A 20804-nucleotide genomic window follows, 5' to 3' on the forward strand; every position below is an offset into this window, starting at 1 on the left:
CTCGATACCATGGTAGAAAAAAAAAAAGAAAAAAGAAATCCCATGTTATTCAACATGCACTCCTTTATTAAAACATTTGAACATTAAAAAAAAAAAGAGTCATGTAGCCTTTAAGTAATAAATAAAAATAAACGTCTATTAACAACGTTACAGTTGAATATAGATAGATAAGATGAACCTTTATTAATCCCCTGAGGGAAATTCAGGTGTCAAAGCAACAACATCAGCAAACAGAGTGAAACACAGGAGGGGTAAAGGTATACAAAAATTATAAAACAATAAATAGAGATATAAAAGATGCAGAGTGAATGGGTGAACATGGTGTGTACAGTCCGTCAATAAATAAATGTAGTATGTACAATAAATACATGTAATATGTACATATATGCAGTCTATAAAGTGGTAAATATCAGCCATGATGTTGATGTAATGTCACAGGTGTGCCTACTAATGTTACAGTTGAATATAGATAAGATAAGATTAACCTTTATGACTCCCCAGAGGGAAATTCAAATTCTTATATTATGCAAATACCGCTTCTGAAATCTACCTGGCCAATGAGTATGAGACTAGAAAAATATTCATGCTGACTATTTTGGTTCATTTTATTTGGGTTTTGTTTGCTAGATGTGTATACATGCAAATTTGTTCCTCCCATCAGATGGCAGCTGTACTGGCTTGAACAGACTGTGTGAGCAGATATTAAGATAAAATAAGATGAACCTTTATTAAACCCCCTGAGGGAAATTCAGGTGTCAAAGCAACAACATCAGCAAACAGAGTGAAACACAGGAGAGGTAAAGGTATACAAAAATTATAAAAACAATAATAGAGATATAAAAGATACAGAGGGAATGGGTGAACATAGTGAGTACAGTCTGTCAATAAATAAATGTAGTATGTACGATAAATAAATAAATGTAATATGTACATATGTGCAGTCTATAAAGTGGTATATAGGATGTATAGTGTAAAGTGCGCCAGTATTTAGAGTCCAAGATGGTTGCAGATAGTGCATGTTTAATATAATGTTCCCACCTGCTCTCTATCTGTAAATATTAACCCAGAGTATTAATGGTAGTCAAACATTTGTTTCTTCTCTGCGCCTCTTGGTACGATCATACTTTGAGATGTGTGTTTGCCTAAAAACAGGGCGGAACGGATGACCTGATTTAGCACGGTTGCCCACAAAAGGGGGGAAAACTTGATCAGTGTGTTTGAACAGTTGGGAAAAAAATACACCACTGCCCTGTTAGCAGGACATATTATGCCATGACTGCAAACCCAAGATCCATAAAAACTGCCTGGATATTACAGATGAGCCAACAGAGACATTAGCAATGATCGAAATAAACAGAGAGATGTCTGTGTAGAAGTGGTGAGAAAGCAACTTTTCACAGACACAAACAGTATGACTGCAGTGAGTGTCAATGGGGCAAAATGTTAGAGTTGAGTCAATGGGGTTTATTGTCGCCAGTGCATCCAGCCCCAGTTGCTGAGGAAGCCTCATTGCCAAAGCAAAGCATGTCAGACTACCAGCAAGTGGAAACAATGAGTTTTCTGTAGGCCCACAGCTATGATTCAGCCTTGGAAAGCTGTCTAAGCTGACCAAACACATTGACCAACAGTAGCTTAGATCACCGACTTCCTCTGGAAACAGTGATTTAATGTTGCTGTTGTGTTTAGAGAATAGGTCAACTCTATTTTAAATATTGTTCCTAAAGTTTTCTGGTTTAATTTGGAACAAAAAAAAGTATGTTTTTCTAATTCTGGATGTAACACACTGCTGCTTATCTACAACATCTGCTACTGCCATAGGCTGCAGATTACTTAATGACATTAGGGCGAGGTGACATTTTTATGAATGAACACAGTATAGCTTTACTGGATATGACTGATGAGTTAGTCACAGCTTCAGATATGTGATTCCATAGCTAACTGGTATTAGCATCCCTCTTAATGATCTGTAACTCATGTGGGTGTCAGCTTGTGTCTGGTCTTGAGAGAAGGAGAGACAGATGAGAGAAGGTGGAGATGCTATGAAACCATCAGCAAGTATCATATATCACCATTGACTTACTAAATTAATATTAGGGGATAAACACCCACCAGTGTATATTCAAATTAGATTCTCATTTCAGAACCTTACAATAGAATGGCAAAGATGATGTTAGTTTATATATTTTTTAACAGTAGAGCGAGTACTGTCATTGAATTTTCCTATTAAAGCCCTGTTTCTATAAAACTATGTAAAAAAACATGTGCCATGGCTTTATCCCTCTACATACAGTTGACACAAATAGACTTCATTCACTGACAATAAAGAAGGTATATACTGTACACTCAGTGTCCATTTTATTAGGTACACCTGTGCAAAGTTTATAATGTTCAGTTTTTGGTGACACTGTCAGAAATGTGTAAATTCAAGTATATGTTTATTACCGAGGTCACAGTTAAAGGTGTTGTTGTACTGGACTACATTATATTAAGAGGTGGGGTATTGGAAACACCTCTCAATATAATGCAGTCTTCTACAACACTTCCACTAACTATGACCTAAATGCTAAAACATAGAACAGAATTGACACCTCTATGACAGTGTCAACTAAAATGAATATCCCCTCCATGATGTAATCTAACCACCTGTATGTAGCTTCTCGGTAAATTTTAAGTAGAGCCAAAATATACAATACAAACAAAGTTTGCAACTGCCTGACAATAGGACTGGGCAATATGACGATATACTGTATATCGTCAAAACAATATCAAAATGTCTATCGTGTGTATTTTTCTATATCGTTTCTATCGCAATATAGGCTAGGCTGTTATGTTCATTTTGCACTCAAGTTCTTAAAATGAGGAAATACTTAGTACTTTTCATTTGTCAAGTATTTAATTCACACAGGATTACACAAAAAACGGCTTTACTATGTGGTTATTTCATATAGACTATTCATTTATTGAATTACCGGAAAACATGCTATATCGTGATATATATATCCTTATCGAGATATGAAATGACCTGTACCATAATAGAAGATTTTAGCCATATCGTCCAGCCGTACCTGACAGGGTTACCATGTCTGTTTGCCTGGCAAAGCCCGAATAAGATCTCTGTGGGTTCAAAATGTTGCCCCATTAATTTAATATGTTGGTTATTATTGATAAAGTGTGTAGATCCCTGGTAAAATTACCCCCAACATTTGTTTTGTTGATGCATGTTTGACACTTGAAATGCATATTGGTCTTTTCTAAAACGATTACACATTTGCAAATGTGTTTGCTCCTCTCTAGTGTACTTGAGCCTCTACTCAAACCACAGCTTGGGTATAATGCTATTAGCTGATGGCCTTGGCCTGTTTGTTATTCTAGCTTATGGTACTACAATGTTAGTGCCAACCAATGGCCATTGATCATTTGATTTCCATCATAAGTTTGCCTCCAGAGAGACAATATGTAATGGCTTTAATCTTGTTTCTGCCATAATTAGAAACAGATGAAGTTTTACTGCTCCTCACATGATGTCCCAGTTTCCTCTGGCCTACAACTGCTTTTTGGAAATCTAGGCTAGTAGAACTTTGCTGTAGCCTATTTTGTGTATTTCAGAAAAGAAATTATGTCAAAATATGAGATGAAGTTTTAATTATACTTGCAGGAAAGAAGGGCGGTGTTTTAAGTAATCTAATGTCTGACTTTTCTGGGCTTTGTTTGAATAAATGAAGGAGCCAGACAGACTTTAAATGAATTTGGCACAGTTTGACAATTAAGATGTGCGTAAGGTTCTGTATTAAACTAGATGATGCAGGTAGGTACATGACTAATGCATGTGGACAAGGCAAGGGTGGGGAGTGGGGAGCATTGGTAAGGAATGTTAAGTAGTGCAAGCCGCCCCTGTGAAGGCCGTCTTTTTTCTGTTTTGTGCTATTGTGTCGCCTGCTTACACCTGAGCTGGGTATTCCCCTGTCCTGACTTGTTTCATGTGTCCTCCTGCATTCCACTTATGTTAATCAAGTCTCTCAGGTTGTTTGGTGTAAATAACGGTACACCAGTGTGACTGTATTTCATCAGTAAACGCCCTAGAAGCTGTAGACCTGCTCCTGCCCTAATTTGTGCATATTTTGGCCTATTTTAAAGGTAAACATGATGCTATATTGAGGATAGCTGGTGTGACTTTAGCTAGTGTCATTTTGTGCTCACAACTGTCCTTGAAGACGCACAGATTAAAACCAAATGATGTATGTACAAAGTTCCCTGAATGTGAAAGAGACACAAAGGGTCCCTTGAGGGATGGTTTGTTTACTATCCTTTACATGCTGGCTCCACAGCAACTTGAAACTTAACTACCTCAATGTATGTTAATGATCTAATATCTTTTGTGTAAAAAAACTGTCCTATGCAAATAGATTGCTCCAGGAATGAGTCCTAAAACCCAGAAATGAGTTAGCATTTCAGCACTTCTGGTTCCCTCGTCTGAAAGTCAATGGGTTTTTTGAATGGGCTTTTAGTTAGATGCATGAAACGAGGTCTGTTGTTAACACAAGCTTAAGAGATTTTAACGTTTTGTTCTACGATATAAAATCCTTTACAGCCTTGTTGTGTATACTTGTGGTGTAGTTCGTCTGTAGCCTAACACTTAGCTTTTTTACTTCTGGTGGTTGCATTCACATTAAGATAATCATAAAGTGGTGTTCATTGATCATTCATTGAGATTATCTTACTGAACAAAACGTACTATTGTAAGTATCATAACCTTGTCTTTGTCACGGAACTTATTTTTTTGCAATAATTGTTGAGGGAACCAAGGGCGGTGTTAACTTCCTGGTTAGCCTGCAAAAATACGTCATCTCTGCAGCACTCTGTGTGCAGTGGCAGACTCTTGTTTCTTTTCCCTCTTGTAATGATTTCAAAACACTTGTCATTAGGGAGGTACTTCGATTAATTTGGTGTCCTCTAAATTGTTCCAGCCTACATGGAAATTAGCTTTATGACTAACCATGACTGTACGAGATAACGCACAGTATGACAACCCTATCTGCAGTTGTGGGTGACGCCCAGCTCCACTTGCCTAACCTTTTTTAAGCCTAGTTTACACTTCATTGTTAAAGAATGCAACAGTGTGTTTACATAATTTAGATAACATGATTGCGGATGTGGATGAACCATTTGCTCATTCTGGAGGAGTTTTTTTTTTTTTCTGGTTAGAGAATGTGGATTCTCTTATAGTGCCATGGAGTTTTCAACAAACGTGGCCCCAAAGGGGTACGATGGATGGCATCTTAATGGAAGATTGCTCAGATCAAAGAAACCCAGACATCAAGGGTTACAACTCAGTGTGCGAGTTATTGCTCTTAAAATACAAAATACCAGTATCAAAAATCCCAAAACACAGGCCAGTAGAAAGGCGTCAGGTTATGTTTGGGTGTTTTAAATAGTACGGTTCACATTCACCTTGGGCAATATATCGATATTATATAAAAATCGTGATATGAGACTAGATATTGTCTTAGATTTTAGATAGCGAAATATTGTAATGTGGCATAAGTGTTGTCTTTTCCTGGTTTTAATGGCTGCATTAGATTAAAATTCTGTATTTTTCTTAATGTAACAGGCTGTTCTATTATTTACCTTTACCCACTTAGTCATTATATCCCCATAACTGATGATTATTTATCAAAAATCTCATTGTGTAAATATTTTGTAAAAGCACCAATAGTCAACCCTACAACATCGTTGCATTATCGAGTATATTGATTTTCTCCATATCGCCCAGCCCTAGCAAGGGGTGTAAGAAAATATTGGGTATCGTGATATTATGTTTTGTGATACTGTATTGATTCTCAAAAACACTGTATCGGTTTTTAATTAAGGTTTACATGCGAAGATTAACTCAGTCTATACTTTATTCATTAGCAAAGAGATGCACCCTCTCAGTGTATGTGCCCTCTCAAAGTAGTGCTATGATGTTGGATGTTACAGGGTCTATGATAAAAGATCCCACTGTGCTGATTGCATCATTCTTCAGAATTTATGTATATGGCAGTGTGTTCTTTATACTACGACAGTTTTCCTGCAATTTTATTTTAAAAAAATTGCAATGTACCACCTTGCTTACAGTAACGCAATATATTGAATCGTAACCCCTGCATCATGATACGTATCGTATCGCCAGATTCTTGCCAATACACAGCCCTAATTTGTGCTGTTAGCACTGTTAGCTGCTAGCCACCGGCTCAGCCGTTGCCATGATGAGAGCTGTGCTCTGAATTTGGAATTCAGCACCTTTAACTTAGTCCTTGGCTTTCAAGGACTCTTCAACAGTTTAATCAAGAAGCACAATTTTTAGTGTCAGACATGCAAAAACACAGTTGGGAAATTGCATCACTCTGCTCAAAGTCTGTTAAGCTGTCAGTCTTGTTGACTCAGACCTCTGCAGTTCGGAAAGTTGATATATGAAATGATGGGCTAAATGCTGTGCTGCACAGTAATTACTCCCTGTTGACAACAAGTCCCTTGGATGCTATCCTCAATACAATTTCTGATGTGTCTGCACCACATGCATTTGAACAAGTTGTGTGTTGGTCCTCTGGGGTTGCGAGGGCCTGACATCCTAATCAGTGACTCATAAAGCCACAGGTGCTTTTCTCATTAGCAGATATCACCTACCAGTACAGTGGTTGTTATGCCGTTCAGCTCAGCTCCCCTGAGATTTGCAAGAGCCATCCATGCTTTATGGCCTGTCTCATCTTTACCCCTAGCTGAACAGCTTGCTCTGTTAACCGCCAGACTGATAGAACACAATATTATTCTGTGATAGCTGGGCTGCGAAGGTCCGTATGATGTACATTTCATTTTATCTGGCATTGTAGACTTTGGTATATCTGTGTGTTCCTCGTAGTAATATGTAATGACAGATCAGCATAGTGGTTTTGTAACACCGTAGTAGAGGAAAATGTTGCACTATTTCTTCAACTTTATTGATTTAGGGATGAAAGATGAGCGGATCCATGTATTTATTTACTTGTTTGAAATTTAAGAACTGTCATTGCAAAGGAATTGAAATAGCTAATTTTAATGAAAATATTATTTAATGTAATTTTATATGTTAAAATAATAATAATAAAAAAAAAAAGATGACACACCTTCTAAATGTAGTTTAGTTTGTGTACTATCAACGCATGTTATGCAAAGAAAAAAACAACACATTCAATCATGGAGTTATGACCACAGTTCAGCGACACTTTAAAGTGCCCACACTGGAAACATTTAAAATGGTAATCATTTGTTTTACCTCCTATTTAAATTTCATCCTCCCACTACAACTGTAGTCTAGTTATCTGACAAAATTAGAAGTGCAATATTCCTATGCAGTAGTGGGAGGATGTTATGTAATGCGTGCTTTGGAGCTTCTGTTGTCAGCTGTTATGGCTAGCAGATTGATTATTCCCTGACTCAAATAAATATCAGACCTTGCCTGTGGTCTTACTTCACAGTGACTGTACTCAGTCAAGGCTGTCATCAGACCCCAGTGTTAAAATTCTCAGTTTCATACTTTTTTATTGCCCTGAATAGCTTGTGTGATGGTGTCGAGACCTCTCTAATATCATATCGACCTTTTATCTGACAAGACTGCTCTGACATTTCTTGTAAATGGAATGATTTTTACTTAATATTGGGTTATGTGTGCGCTATCATAAGAAGCTTGTTGTTGGTGTGCAACGTGCCAGGTATGTTGATCGATTGCTGTAGGCCATTGTTCCCTGAGCTGAAGAGTAATCTGTTGCTGAAAGAAGCTGTAGAGTAGACACTAGCGTTGTCACGATAACAAAATTCTGACTTTGATGCGATACCCTGCCTAAATATCTTGATACCGATACTGAAATGATACCACAGCAAAAAATCTAAAACATCAGGAAAAGTAATGGAATAATAGATGACAGAACATGGAATTAAATTATTTTTATTAATTAAAAATCTCATAATGTATAAATGCATTAATTAAAGAAATAAAATGGTTTGCAGTAATCCGATGTCCCCTATACTTGAGTTTGCCATTTCTTTGTTAGTTAACTTTTAATTAAATTATTTTTTTTTGCATTTATATTTGATAATGCACCACATTTACATTTCATCATTACATTGTATCAGTAACCGTTAAGGCGGAGAGCACGGTAGACGACGAGAAGCTTCCAAAAAAACTAAAATCCGCAAAATGATAATAAATTTAGATGAAGTTCTGTGAGAAGTTGATGTTGTTAATTTGTTGACTCCATCTATCTGGTTATCATTACAGTTTATTTTTTGATCGCTTGCTCCCACCAGCAGCAAAGTTATAACTGCCAGCTCCCGGGGGAACCCAATCCTAATCGTTTTTAACGGCAGAGTATTGCGATACCTTTCTAGTATCTGTATACCGTGCCACACTAGTACAGACATTTCTTGACAGTAGAAAACTAAGCGTAGAAGAAAAACTTGAAGTGTAGGTGTGGTTTAAAAATTTGCTGATTCTTATTTACTTTTAAAGGTCATATTGCGCTGCAAGACCCCTCTGCAACGGTTCTAATATGGATTTTGGTCTTGTTGAAGGCTCCAAGGCTATGTTGATTTCTACAATCAATCAATCTTGATTGTTTGCTTGTAGACACACAACAACAGCACACAGCCGATACAATCATGTGATGTGATCCATCATGTGATGTGATGGTTTTGACTGTATTTCTTGGTTGCTATAAACTAAACATTTAGTTAGTAGCCAGCAGAGCACTTGGACAGAAGTAGAGGTTTTGTTTTGTTAGTAAGTAAGATACCAAGTAAATGTATTTATAAGCACTTTTTTCATTGCTATAGAGTGCACATCGGGTAAACTTCATTGTAGTTTGTCAAACTCTTGGCACTTGGCACATGAAACTGAAACTATCTGGATGTTTAATAAGTAGTATTTTTTTTTGTGATTTTAGGTGAGTTGACCCTTCAATTTCTAAAATGCTGCACATTCCAAGCGTGTCATTCATCTCCTCTGTGTTCACTGAAGCCAAACACTGTTTCACTTAGTCTGTCCTTCCCACATTCAACGAAGGTAGGCCACGTATATTCTGCTGGTCGCTGAGCATCATAGAAGTTTACCGTGCATTACCAAACTTGCTGAATGTGTGTGTGATTTTTCACCAATATTTTACAAAGTATGAACGTTTCTTAGAAATAGCAGGAGTCACAGCACCATACTGCATAAAGCTTGGTGTAAGTATATTAACTCATTCTAACAGGGCTGAACTACTGTGTAAGCATGAACATACGCGGTTAATTTTTAACCATAATCACTTTAACCGGGCTGGCTCAGTTGTGTAAATATTGACCTTGCATTGTCTACCTTTGCAGCGTTTGTATACTAGGTGTAAAGGGATACAGGTGAGAGCGTTTTATTCAACAATTGTCAGTTTGCCTCTCGAGATAAAAAAACCCTGTAAAGCGATACCTTTATTGTGTACAAACTGAAGAAAAGGACAACACCCTTAGGACACAAGGCAGGGAGAGGGCAAACAAAGCATTCCTTTTAAAAACTGCTATTCGAGGGGGAATATCATCTTCATTCTGCTTTTATGTGATTGACATAGCTGGTTGTGCACTGTCATGTCTGCTCTGTTCAAATATTTGACCATGTTGTGTAAATATTTCACATACACATGTCCAGGTTGCATGCAACATGAGCTGTCAAATACGAGAAGTTGCAGTGAAACCATGTACAACAGGACTGGATACCAATTTTGTTTTGAATTTCTGTGCCAACATAGCAGTCGGTACTGGACTGGTGCTGAAATTGGGCACCAGCAAAACTATTTCTGAATTGACCTACATTTCTACCAGTTTTAAAGTTGACCCTATCAGACTGAGAATTGGGTACTTTGTTTTAGGGCTACAACTAAGGATTATTTTTCATTAGCGAATAATTTCCAGATTATTTTTTTCAATTAATTTCTTAGTCCATGAAATTATAGTAAAAACAAAATCTCTGAGCCCACAGTGATGTCTTCAAATTGCTTGTTTTGTTTGACCAACAGTCCAAAACCCAAAGGTCGCTCCCGCGTCTCAGTGCGCTTGCTGCACGTCTACATTGACAACAATGGATATGAGCGTGCAAAAGACGTGGCATGTGTCCTGCCCCTTACTGTCATATATGATCAGGGTCTACTGTGGTGGTTGACAGCAACTCTCATATCATGTCAAACATGGTTGCTAAAAACAAACATAGTGAGTGACCCGGCCAGTGTATTTGTCAGTTTGTATCCAGCGAGACAAAATAGATACCTTTCTTATCTTTATGCTGTCAACGCCTCTCTTTTGTTCTGATGTAATCAGTTTTTTTAACTTTCGTTTTTTTCCAATTCGCTGCATCTTTCTGGTTAACCAGGTTTTCACGCTTTCTCCATTTTTAATGTAGTTTGAGGATCAAACTTATGCACCGCTGGTCATACAGCAGAGCATAAGTTTGCTTAAAGGATCACTGACTTACATTTTTCATCCAGTAATACCTCAGAGTTCTCTTTGCTGCTCATTGCTTATGAATGAGCCTTATATGATGATGATGTTACCCTGCACTTATGATGGGCTCCTTAGTGGAAACAGTGGAATGGTTTGAGATTTGGCTCAGCAACCAGCTCAAGCACAGAAATGCTGTTGTTGTGAAAAGCCCTTTTTATGACTGTGACTTATTGTTACCTAAGAGGGATACTGTATTTGTCGGAAATTAGCTACATTTTCCAGTTGTTGTTGTAAGACTGGTAAGGCCCAACTGTAATATGCCTCAGGTGTGTGTGCCTTGTGTGTACTGTATATCTGTTCTCGCATCTCATTCGTCTTCATGTATCTGTACTTCTGCCAGTTTTGACGAAGGCCATTCTTTTCACCGGGAGATTTCAGTTGCCACAAGTTAAAAGAAAGCATGAGATGAATGACCGGAAAGAAATGTGCAGCAACAGAGATAGAGTAAGAGAAAGTATAATCAATAGGCGCTGGCTCCTGATCATGCAGGCAGGGAGAAGAATGAAGGGAGAGGTGGAACTAAAAGACAGAAGGTGGCGACAGGTCAGAGAAACAATTTTCCTCCCCTCTGAGGCCAATGCTCTTGAGCCAAGGAAAGGAGAAGAGTGAATTTAGGAACACATTACAGCAAATTGTAAAGGTGCCCTTTATTTTTAAGCTCAAATTCAGATCAGGCATTTTAAAAAGCTTGAAACTGGTATCCCAACAGGTTTCTGTGGACAAACTGTAGAGTACATCCAGGTTGCTATTGACACTAGTAAATGTTTATTTACTACATGTCTATATGAAACTGAGGCAGTTTGGTGGTTTGTGCACTCACTGCTAGTTGTTACACCCTATGGGACTTGACTTTCTTCTTCTCTGAAAGGCCATTCAAAGCCATTGTGAATGAGTCATTTTCATACCACTCAAGGCTGCCTAAAGATGGGCTACGGATGGTGTGTTTATGTTTGTGTCGGCTTGACATATTGTTGCTCCTGGGTGGGATCTTTTTCTGGTGATGTCATGTCACATGTACTGCCTTGTGCAAAACCACCCAACCTCCCCTCCTCCCTTTCCCCTCCGCTTGGCCCAACAAACTTTCAGAGGGGAAAGACCTGCCACATGAGGGAAAAGTGCAATTGCGGTAATGTTATGATACTGTCCTACTTATTTAAGCTGTCTTGCTCCCAGCACTGTTGTCACCTTTACTTTGATGATAGAATAACACAATTTTATATCAGTTTTTTTTTTTTTTAAAGTTATTTTTTGGGGTGATTTTTTTTAAGTATTTTATTGATAGGACAGTGGATAGAGTGTTGGAAAGGGGGAGAGAGAGAAATGACATGCGGAAAGGACCACAGGCCGGATTCGAACCCGGGTCCACCGCTGCTAGGACTGAGCCTTGGCGTTACATGGGCGCTCGCTCTACCGACTGAGCTAACCAGCCGCCCTTATATCAGTTTTTAAAATCTGGGGTGGCATTTCAGCTTGATTTAAGATGTGTATAGCAGAGAGAGGGATGTGAAAGTAGGAGGAAGTGGTGACATGAAACACACTGAAGGTCTTATATATGCCTGTGATGTTTCAATTACAAATATGAAAAAAAGAGAGCTCGACAGAGAAGTTCAAAATCCTGGCTCCTTTCTCGCCACTGCACAGCTGGCCAATTGGGACATGAAGTGAGTGGGATTGTCGGAAAGTTACAGACATTTTTGGATCGACATCAAAGAACAAGCAGGGATGAAGGCCGACCAATGAGTCGCCTCGCATCACCTTTGTCTTCGCCTAAAAGATGCACTCGAACACACCGCAAAGGCTACAGCCGACGGCCAACTACAACGTACGTTCTGCGCCTGCATGAGATGAAATAACTCTCCCTACCAGGGAGATACAACAGCTTGTATATCGGCAGTCCTCTGTCTTCCAGTTTCCCTTTTTGAATGAGAAATACAAACTACCGCCGCCTGCTTGTAGGGATAGTTATTTCCTCTCACGCAGGCACAGAACGTACGTGCTAACTGGTCGTCGGCTGTAGTCTTTGCAGTGTGTTCAAATGCAACTTGTCGACCAAAGCAAAGGTGACGTGAGGGGATGCAACAGTCAGCCTTCATCGCCGCTAGTTCTTTGATGTTGGCTTGGGGTGTCTGGGCCTTAAAGGTTCCCTTTGGAGTTTTTGACCTCTAGTAGCGATACAGAGCTGTTTTCTATGAGTGGTTCCCCGTTTTGCTTATCTCAAGGACGCACATACACACGGATGACGCGATACACAGTCCTACCAATGGTTTCACACTATTCCACTGATCAACAGGTGGCGGTAACATGCCAAGATACGCTACAATGGGCCAGCAAAGGCAGGGAAGAGGAAGACTGCAAGCTAATAAACATGTAAACAATGCTGGATTTAAAGTGTTTAAAAAGATTTGCTTTGCAAATGTGTCCTGAGGAAAGAAATGCACTTGCCTCGTTTGTAAGACCTCAAAGATACACTCAAGTAAAGCGTTGTAAAGCGGCGACCTCCTTGTGTGTTTAGCGATCTAGCGGCCATCTGCTAACCGTGTTAACTGGTGACTTTCAGCCGAAAACATCAATGGTTGTTTGTAGAAACTTGAGGGTGGTTGGTTACCGACTGATTAATGATGTTTACTTTGTGGTCATTAGGTTGCCCTGGAACAACTAATGTTATATTTCACAATAACGCCACAGTTAGTTTATTCTGTGGGACCACCGCAGCCCCCTAGACAGTGCCTTTAGCCCACTAATGTTAGCTACGCTAGCTAAGCAGTGTTAAATTAGCTGGCGTTACTTGTTTCACCATGTAGGCCTAAAGTTAGGCAGCTGAGAACTGCTCAGGTTCTTCCTGAACTCGTGAACATCATTGTCAAAAGTAACATTGCATAGAAAGTAAAGATAAAAGTAAAAAATTGTACACTTCTTGGCTTGCATACCAACGTGTGCGTATTGTAGGGACAATACATCCAGTATTTCGCTGGATTCGTCTGTAGGGTTGGTTACCATTCACATTTGAATCATTACCAGTGCCTGTAATTCGGTACCGGTACCTTTTTATTTGGTACTTAACTCTCTCTGTAATAAGAAATTATAGTAGTAGTACTTAGTAAAAACAAGTACTAACTTCTCAATTTTAACATTGTTATTTATTAAGAATATTTTACACACCACACAAAATAAAACCCCTCCCTCCTCTCCGGTCCCAAACCCGTCCCTCCAACCTCCAGCCTGTCAGTCTTTCACCAGGGCATAGCCTGACACACATAACAAACATGCTGTCGTGTGTGTCTCTGAGGAAACACATGAGAGACGTGTTGCCACCTTTTCATTTTGCATTACAAAATATTGCAGCAAGCATTTTCTGTCGTTTCGAAAAGTGTTAGGTTAACCACACTTGCGACCGCGTTCATCTCGCCACTCACTGTGATTTGCTCTTTTTCTCTTACTCTTTCTCTGCCCCAGATGCACTCTCAGGTACCGACATTTAGCACGGATTGATTTAGCATGAATCGGTACTAGGTAGTACCAACGTAATTCGGTCAGTAAGCAACCCTTGTTGTATACTAATGAGTGTAGTCTCACTTTAAACCCAACCACTCAGCTGCTCATCTGCCGTCTCTTTTTGTGGTCAGATGAAACGAATGCCGCTTCCCTCAACTCCTTAAACATCCTCAAATGAATGATGTCAGTCCTGTAAGTAGGCTTGCAATAAGTAAACATATAACAATAGTTCTCTACCCTGCTCAGTAAGCACACACCTCGAGCGCTCTTTATCTGGTGTTGTCATATTTACTGAAGTTCTGAAGGGAAACAAAAGGCTTTCAAGGTGAAATGTTTAGGGAGTAGCTTCAATGTTTTCTCTTATCTTGTATCAAAATTCACAACATCATAAGGCTGAAGCATTTCCAGACTTTCCTTTGTTTCTGTAGTCCTCTGCCCTCAAAACAATATTGTTCTGAAGATTTCCATCTGTTTTGCTTCTGGCAGCAACATTTTTTTTTTTATCAAAGCCTGCTACGTGCCCATCAGGTGTTGGTTAACCCCCGAGATTTGCTTGGGCGAAGTTTGTGTTTTCCACAACCTTGTGTTATTGCAGGATCTGTGTGTTCCTGCAGGGTCAAGTTACAGCCAATGAAAAATAATTCAGTGCATACATACATATGTTCTCCAGATATTGTCTCCATGGCTAGGTCTTTGCTTGAATAAGAAACCACCATTCCACTACCAAAATGGATATGCATGCTCAGTTTTTAGAATAGAAATAACAAAACATATCTTATTGTATCCCTCATATCTCATATCATATGACAGACCGCTGTATTTAGATACCTGGCTGAATACAGGTTAGTTTATTAGTTTCCGGATTAGTTTGTTTTTCCCTTTTGCCAGTTCAGTTGAGTGAGATTATTTCTTCCTGGTACACGTTGTAAGCTGATTCATAGACCAAAGGTCCTCAGCACACAGCTGACTCAGTGACAGCTAATCTCTGATCTGTCTCAGTTGTATACTGTTAAGAGACTGATGCAAGTGCTCCTTGTCTTTGTTTCTCTTTTTTATTCCCTCTGAATACCGCTCTCCTTTGAACTTTTCACCCTATGTTAAGGTGCACAGCTGTGTTGTCACGTAGCTAAGCTGTTGCTGCAATGAGGAACCCCCGTTGTGCTGTATAAATGCTATCCATATGTTTATTTTTTATACTTTTTAGTTATTGTAATGTATGTTAAAATCGTTGGGTTATTAGGTCAAATTGTTCTCCAGACCTCAGCAGGAATAAATCTGATGCCAGGTGTTGTCAGAGTTGTAGACGACCCGGCTTATAGCTCATTTATTTGGCTCTGTTTTGCTGGCCCAAATGAGCAGGCCTCTGAGGTGAGATGAGGTACTGATGTGCAGTTTGTTGTCCTGCCAACCCAGCCAGCCCGCCAGTGTATTTAGCTGCCATTGGCCTTAGCTGAGCTGGCGGTGCTGGGGCTTGACTGCTGGCTGATTGCCCTCTTTACAGGGGTGGGGCTGTCTCTCTGCTCGGCGCTGACCTTCACTCTGATTTATGAGTTCCTTCTCGCAGTCTGTTTCCCCTCCCATCCTCTCTCTTTCCTCGAATCCATGCAGTAGATCAAGACCTGCCTCCAGCTGTACCTCGCACAACCCCCCTTCCCCCATCCCAACACAAGCAGGGCCACCCTGTGTCCACCGCCGGCATCGCGGTCTATAAACAAACGCATGATATGCAGCAGATGTGTGGGTTCATCTTCTCGTTAATGCGAAACCTTGGCTGTTGCCTGAAGTGCGGATGAGAAACACATGGAAAACAAAGTAGAGTTTAAAAGCGAGATCTGTGAAAGAACTGGTAGGATAGTGTTTTTTATCTGTTATGCTTACAGTTTAGGTGTTTGTCTTGAGTGACAAATTACGGAGGACGGAACCAAACATAAACAAAACTAAATTAAAAAACTTAAGAATAAATGTAGCCATTAATTAATTGATAAAATGTGACATAAGCAGAAGCAGACACCGTTTTGCTAACCAACATATAGTCATGCACCCTGACCCCATGATGACCCCCCCCATGTCATGATGTTGAGTGACAGCCCCCTCATTTGCATAATGAGGCAGAAATGCATAAATAAATATGTAAAGAAATGTATAAAGAAATAGTACAGAAATAAAAAGGGGTGAAATGTAAAGGAAAATCATGCATAAATAAATAAATGCATAAATAGATAAACACACACACATACAAAATTTTAATTAATACAAAAATAGATATATGAATAAAAATAAATGCCTTGATAAATAAATTAATTTAAATATTAATAAAAATAACTACATAAATAAATGAAAGGGAAAATTAAACAGAAGCGTAAATAAATAAGGGATTAATACAAAGATAAACAAAGAAACAAAGTAAAACAGAAATATCAATTTATTTTATCAATTAATTAATGGCTACATTTATTTTTTTATATTATTTTTGCTGAATATAAAGACATATCTATTTATTTATCAAGGCATTTATTTATTTATTTATTCATTATTTTTCATTTTGGCAGGTTCTGTCCTCCATAATGAATTACATGATCAGCTGACCTGGCTACTCCATCAAACTGAAGAAATTAAGATGTATGTGTGTTTGGCCCTGTCTGTTCTGCTTATCAAATGAATGATTAATCACTGACTCAGTGTTTTCTTGTATCTTCCCATCCATCACTTTCTCCTGCCTTCGGTTCACCATGGATCTGTTTACACACTGTTGTCTAGAAATAGTGGCGTTAAACCAGAAACCCATTCACGTGGGTATTTCCTCAGTGCCACACCGCATTCAGTTATTGTGTATTTTGACACTTTCTCAGTGAAAGTCTGTGGCAACACCCACTCAGGATGTTGCCACAGACGAGATTTGTTAGCCCAGAGTGAGGCTTAAAGAGGGGAAACCTGCGGATCGATTGAGTCCGCATACAGTCGCTGTAATTGTTGTAAAAGCTTTAGAATTATGTGAATAATTAATTTAATGTTTCACGTGTGTGAAATGGAGCTTAATTGGTTTCATCTGTGATTTTTAGTAGTTCAAAGTAGGTCAAACAACCTGTGCGTCATGCTGCTCTATTATACATAGCTTCCAGGTCTGACCAGGCTTCCGGTCTGTGACTACACCCAGTAGAGTTGTGTAAGCGGATACACTGTATTCTGATTCATAGCATTTTATTTTTCCTTTAACAGGGGTGCAGTGTGTGAAGAAGAGCTGATGAGGTGAAGAAAGGTGGTTCAACTGTGGTTCATCTGCTAGCCTGTCTATTGGCCCTAACCCTGAGTGATCCTTTCTCCCCCCCTCCCCATCGCTTCAAGAGGAGGCTGGGCTCCCTCTGGGTGCAAGAAACACCATGTGCCAAAACTGGAGAGGACTCACCACTGCCCCATAGACCGCCAAACCTCTTGTGAAGCTTCCCCTCTAGTCTGAGGACCCTCCTAATCCTCCACATTGCCCACTGGCCAAGATGAAGAAGGTGGCAGCATGGTCGGCGGAGGACGTCTCTGACTGGCTGAGCAAAGAGGGGATGCCGGAGTACATAGACGCCCTGCGTCAGACTGACGGTCCTTCTTTGCTCCGGCTCAACGCGGCAGACGTCCAGATGCCTCCCGTCTCGCTGGTGTCGTCCGACGGCGGGCAGCAGCTGTTGGAGCGACTGGAGACGCTGCGGATAGAGACTCACATCGAGGCACACAAAAATGGCCATGCGAATGGGCACGCTGGCGGGCTACCTAACGGAACTAGCAAGCCTCAAAGGAATGGCACGTTGGGGATGAAGGACTTCAGGATGGAGATGGTCCACATCCCCATCCCTACAATAGACACTATGTGCACCTCGTTCCCCATCGAGTGGGGGAAGACGGGCATAGCGTTTCTCTACGCGGTGGTGTGCTTTGTTACCACCACCATCGTCATTTCAGTGGTCCATGAGAGAGTACCACCAAAGGAGCACACCCCGCCGCTGCCCGATAAGTTCTTCGACCTGTTTAACAGGGTGGAGTGGGCCTTCTCCATCTGTGAGATTAACGGCATGCTGCTCGTGGGACTCTGGCTGATACAGTGGATTCTACTCAAGCACAGGTACAGTCTAGTTTAGCCAGCCAAAATATATATATATTTTTGAGTTAGAATCTGAAATGCAACTCAACAAAAATGTCATATTATTAATATTACTGTCTGTTATTCCCAGGTCAATTATAGGCAGGCGGTTCTTCTTCATTGTGGGCACACTCTATCTGTACCGGTGTATTACAATGTACATCACCACTCTGCCTGTTCCCGGGATGCACTTCAAATGCTCTCCAAAGGTATTATACACACACACACACACACACACACTTTTATTTCTCTCGCCATTGTAGGTTTGTTGAGCATGAAAGGCTTCTTTCTTACTTAACCGCTTTAGGCACAAACGTGCTGAATGGGCAAATTCAGCAAAAAATGCGATCTCTTTTTGTAAGCTGAAAGCCTCTGAGTGCTCTCCACTGACCACCGATCGTAAGATATGTGCATGTCCATTTTTTTTTGTGATGTAAGAGGAGCTTCGAGCAGCTGTTTCACGTTTTAATAGTTCCTGTTATTGTAATATTGCAGATTCTCTACTAGGAATGCAGTTTCATATCCTTGTATTTCAAGCCACTGTGGGCAGCTTTTCTGTTGTGGCATCTTTGAATTATTATGTTTTTGTTTGCAGAATGGATGACGGAATAGATGCAGTCTGTGCTCTCTTAGCTTTTAAAACATTTGTTTGTAGTGTAATGAGTTTTCATTATGCATGTGCTGCTAGAACACAAAATGCCAGCAATATGGGTACATACTCATGCGCAATACTGTTGGATAAACAATAGTTACTTTAACACACAAATCCTCTTTTTCATTTATGCTTATAATGCTATATTTAATTTTTTGTCATCCCATTTAATTGTCATTTTATCCTCATATGACTAGTGCTCTTCTTGCGACTAGTGCTTTTTATTGCTGGCCCGTTCTCTCGTCCCATACATTTCATGGTATCGTTGATCCCGTGTTAAAGGGGAACACCACCCAAATGAAGAATTCCAATATGTTATTTTCATGGGCTAGTAAAGTTCAATCAATATTTGTGAACATGAGCTACTCTCTCTCAAAGCCAGAAACCAGAGAAGTAAGTCTCAAACTTGTGATGTCATCGGGTATAAAGTCTGGAGCTGCTCCATAGACAATGAATGGGAGGCTGATTTTGTGGACTCACAGAATGTTTGTTTTCTTTTTTATACTCAAATGAGCTTTATTCTATTGTTGTGTTCCCAGTTGTTAAACAGAAAATGTTCTCATATACTCAGATCATTCCCCTGGGTGCTCTCAGTGTCATCTAGAACAGCGGTCCCCAACCCCCGGGCCGCGGACCGGTACCGGTCCGTGGGTCATTTGGTACCGGGCCGCACAGAAAGAATAAATAACTTACATTATTTCCGTTTTATTTATTATCTGAATCTGAATGATGTTTTATTTTGAAAAATGACCGGATTCTCTCCGTTACATCGTAGTGATACGTTAACGCTAAAATTTAACCCACAAGCTAGCAAAATGAGTAAAAAACAGACGTCTTTGGAGAGTTTCTTTGGGAAGGGGAAAAGCACCACAACAGCACTGAAAACCCTGTTGCCATTTCCGACATCCTATCTGTGTGAAGCGGGGTTTTCTGCAGTGACAGCAACCAAAACTAAATTACGGAGTAGACTGGACATAAGCAACACATTTCGGGTGTCACTGTCTCCTATTACCCCTAGATGGGACCGTCTCGTTGCAGAGAAACAAGCTCAGGGCTCACATTGATTTAGCGTTATGGTGAGTTAATTTTTTCATGCACTTTATATTCGTTTTTGTGGTGTATCTGTATCTTATTTTTGTAGGCATGTTTAAACGTTACCATAGCGACCAGAGAGCGTTAGGGGGCAGAGAGGATGATACTCATGTTATGTTGTTGGCGCGATGTTAAGAGGACGCTGCTAATAAAGTTGCATATGAGTACACAGTGCATTCACGTTTATTATTATATTTACAATATACCACTGTTTTTATGCCGGTCGTATCATTTTATTTTGTTGTATTTATCCGCCACACCTTGAAGGCCTGTCCGTGAAAATATTGTCTGACGTTAAACCGGTCCTTGGCGCTAAAAAGGTTGGGGACCGCTGATCTAGAACATCTTTCCCCATTCATTGTCTATGGAGCAGCTCCACACTTTATACCCTATGACATCACATGTTTGAGTTTTAGTACTCTAGTTTTTGGATTTGGGAGAGAGTTGTTTAAGTTTACTAATATTCTTTTGGACTGTCTTTGACCATAGGAATAACATGTATGAATTTTGAAAATGGCCGTAGTTCCCCTTTAACCTACATATGACATATAAAGTGAAACTGAAACTAAAACCACAGGTGGTCAACACCCATCTCATCTTCAAGTACTGTATTTATTATAAATACAATGTTGAGATATGTTTACTTTTACATGAGTATTTGCACTTTCTGCTACTTTTCATTTAAAAGAAATACCACTATTTTAAAAGGATTATTACAGGAAAATTTGTCTTTTTAGTTCACTAAATGTATCTGATTTTTTTTAATTATAGTTGTTTGACAGATAATGATTTTACTTACAAAAAGGGCAATATGTCCATACTGCAGCATTAATGCATGTTAGTGCTGAATGCTTCAACAGGAAGGGCGGGGTGCTCTTTATACTGTAAATTAGTACTTTCACTTTTGATGCT

At 39.6% G+C, this 20804-nt stretch overlaps 1 protein-coding gene across 3 annotated transcripts in view; it reads left to right on the top strand.

Annotated features, from left to right (window-relative positions):
* The window catches only part of zgc:91976 (uncharacterized protein LOC492359 homolog), a 29013-nt gene that overhangs the window by 1379 nt on the left and 6830 nt on the right, over positions 1-20804 (top strand). The window contains exons 2-4 of one of the 3 annotated variants that reach the window (XM_037782625.1): positions 17242-17271; positions 17368-18130; positions 18240-18357. In XM_037782625.1, coding sequence (XP_037638553.1) covers positions 17517-18130; positions 18240-18357 — 732 coding nt within the window. In that variant the 5' untranslated portion in view covers positions 17242-17271; positions 17368-17516. Of the gene's footprint in view, positions 1-17241; positions 18131-18239; positions 18358-20804 lie in introns of all 3 variants that reach the window. The other 2 variants (XM_037782624.1, XM_037782626.1) reach the window with 2 other exon arrangements.

The sequence above is a fragment of the Sebastes umbrosus genome, chromosome 10, assembly GCF_015220745.1.
Source record: "Sebastes umbrosus isolate fSebUmb1 chromosome 10, fSebUmb1.pri, whole genome shotgun sequence".
In the NCBI taxonomy this organism is placed as follows: Eukaryota; Metazoa; Chordata; class Actinopteri; order Perciformes; family Sebastidae; genus Sebastes; species Sebastes umbrosus.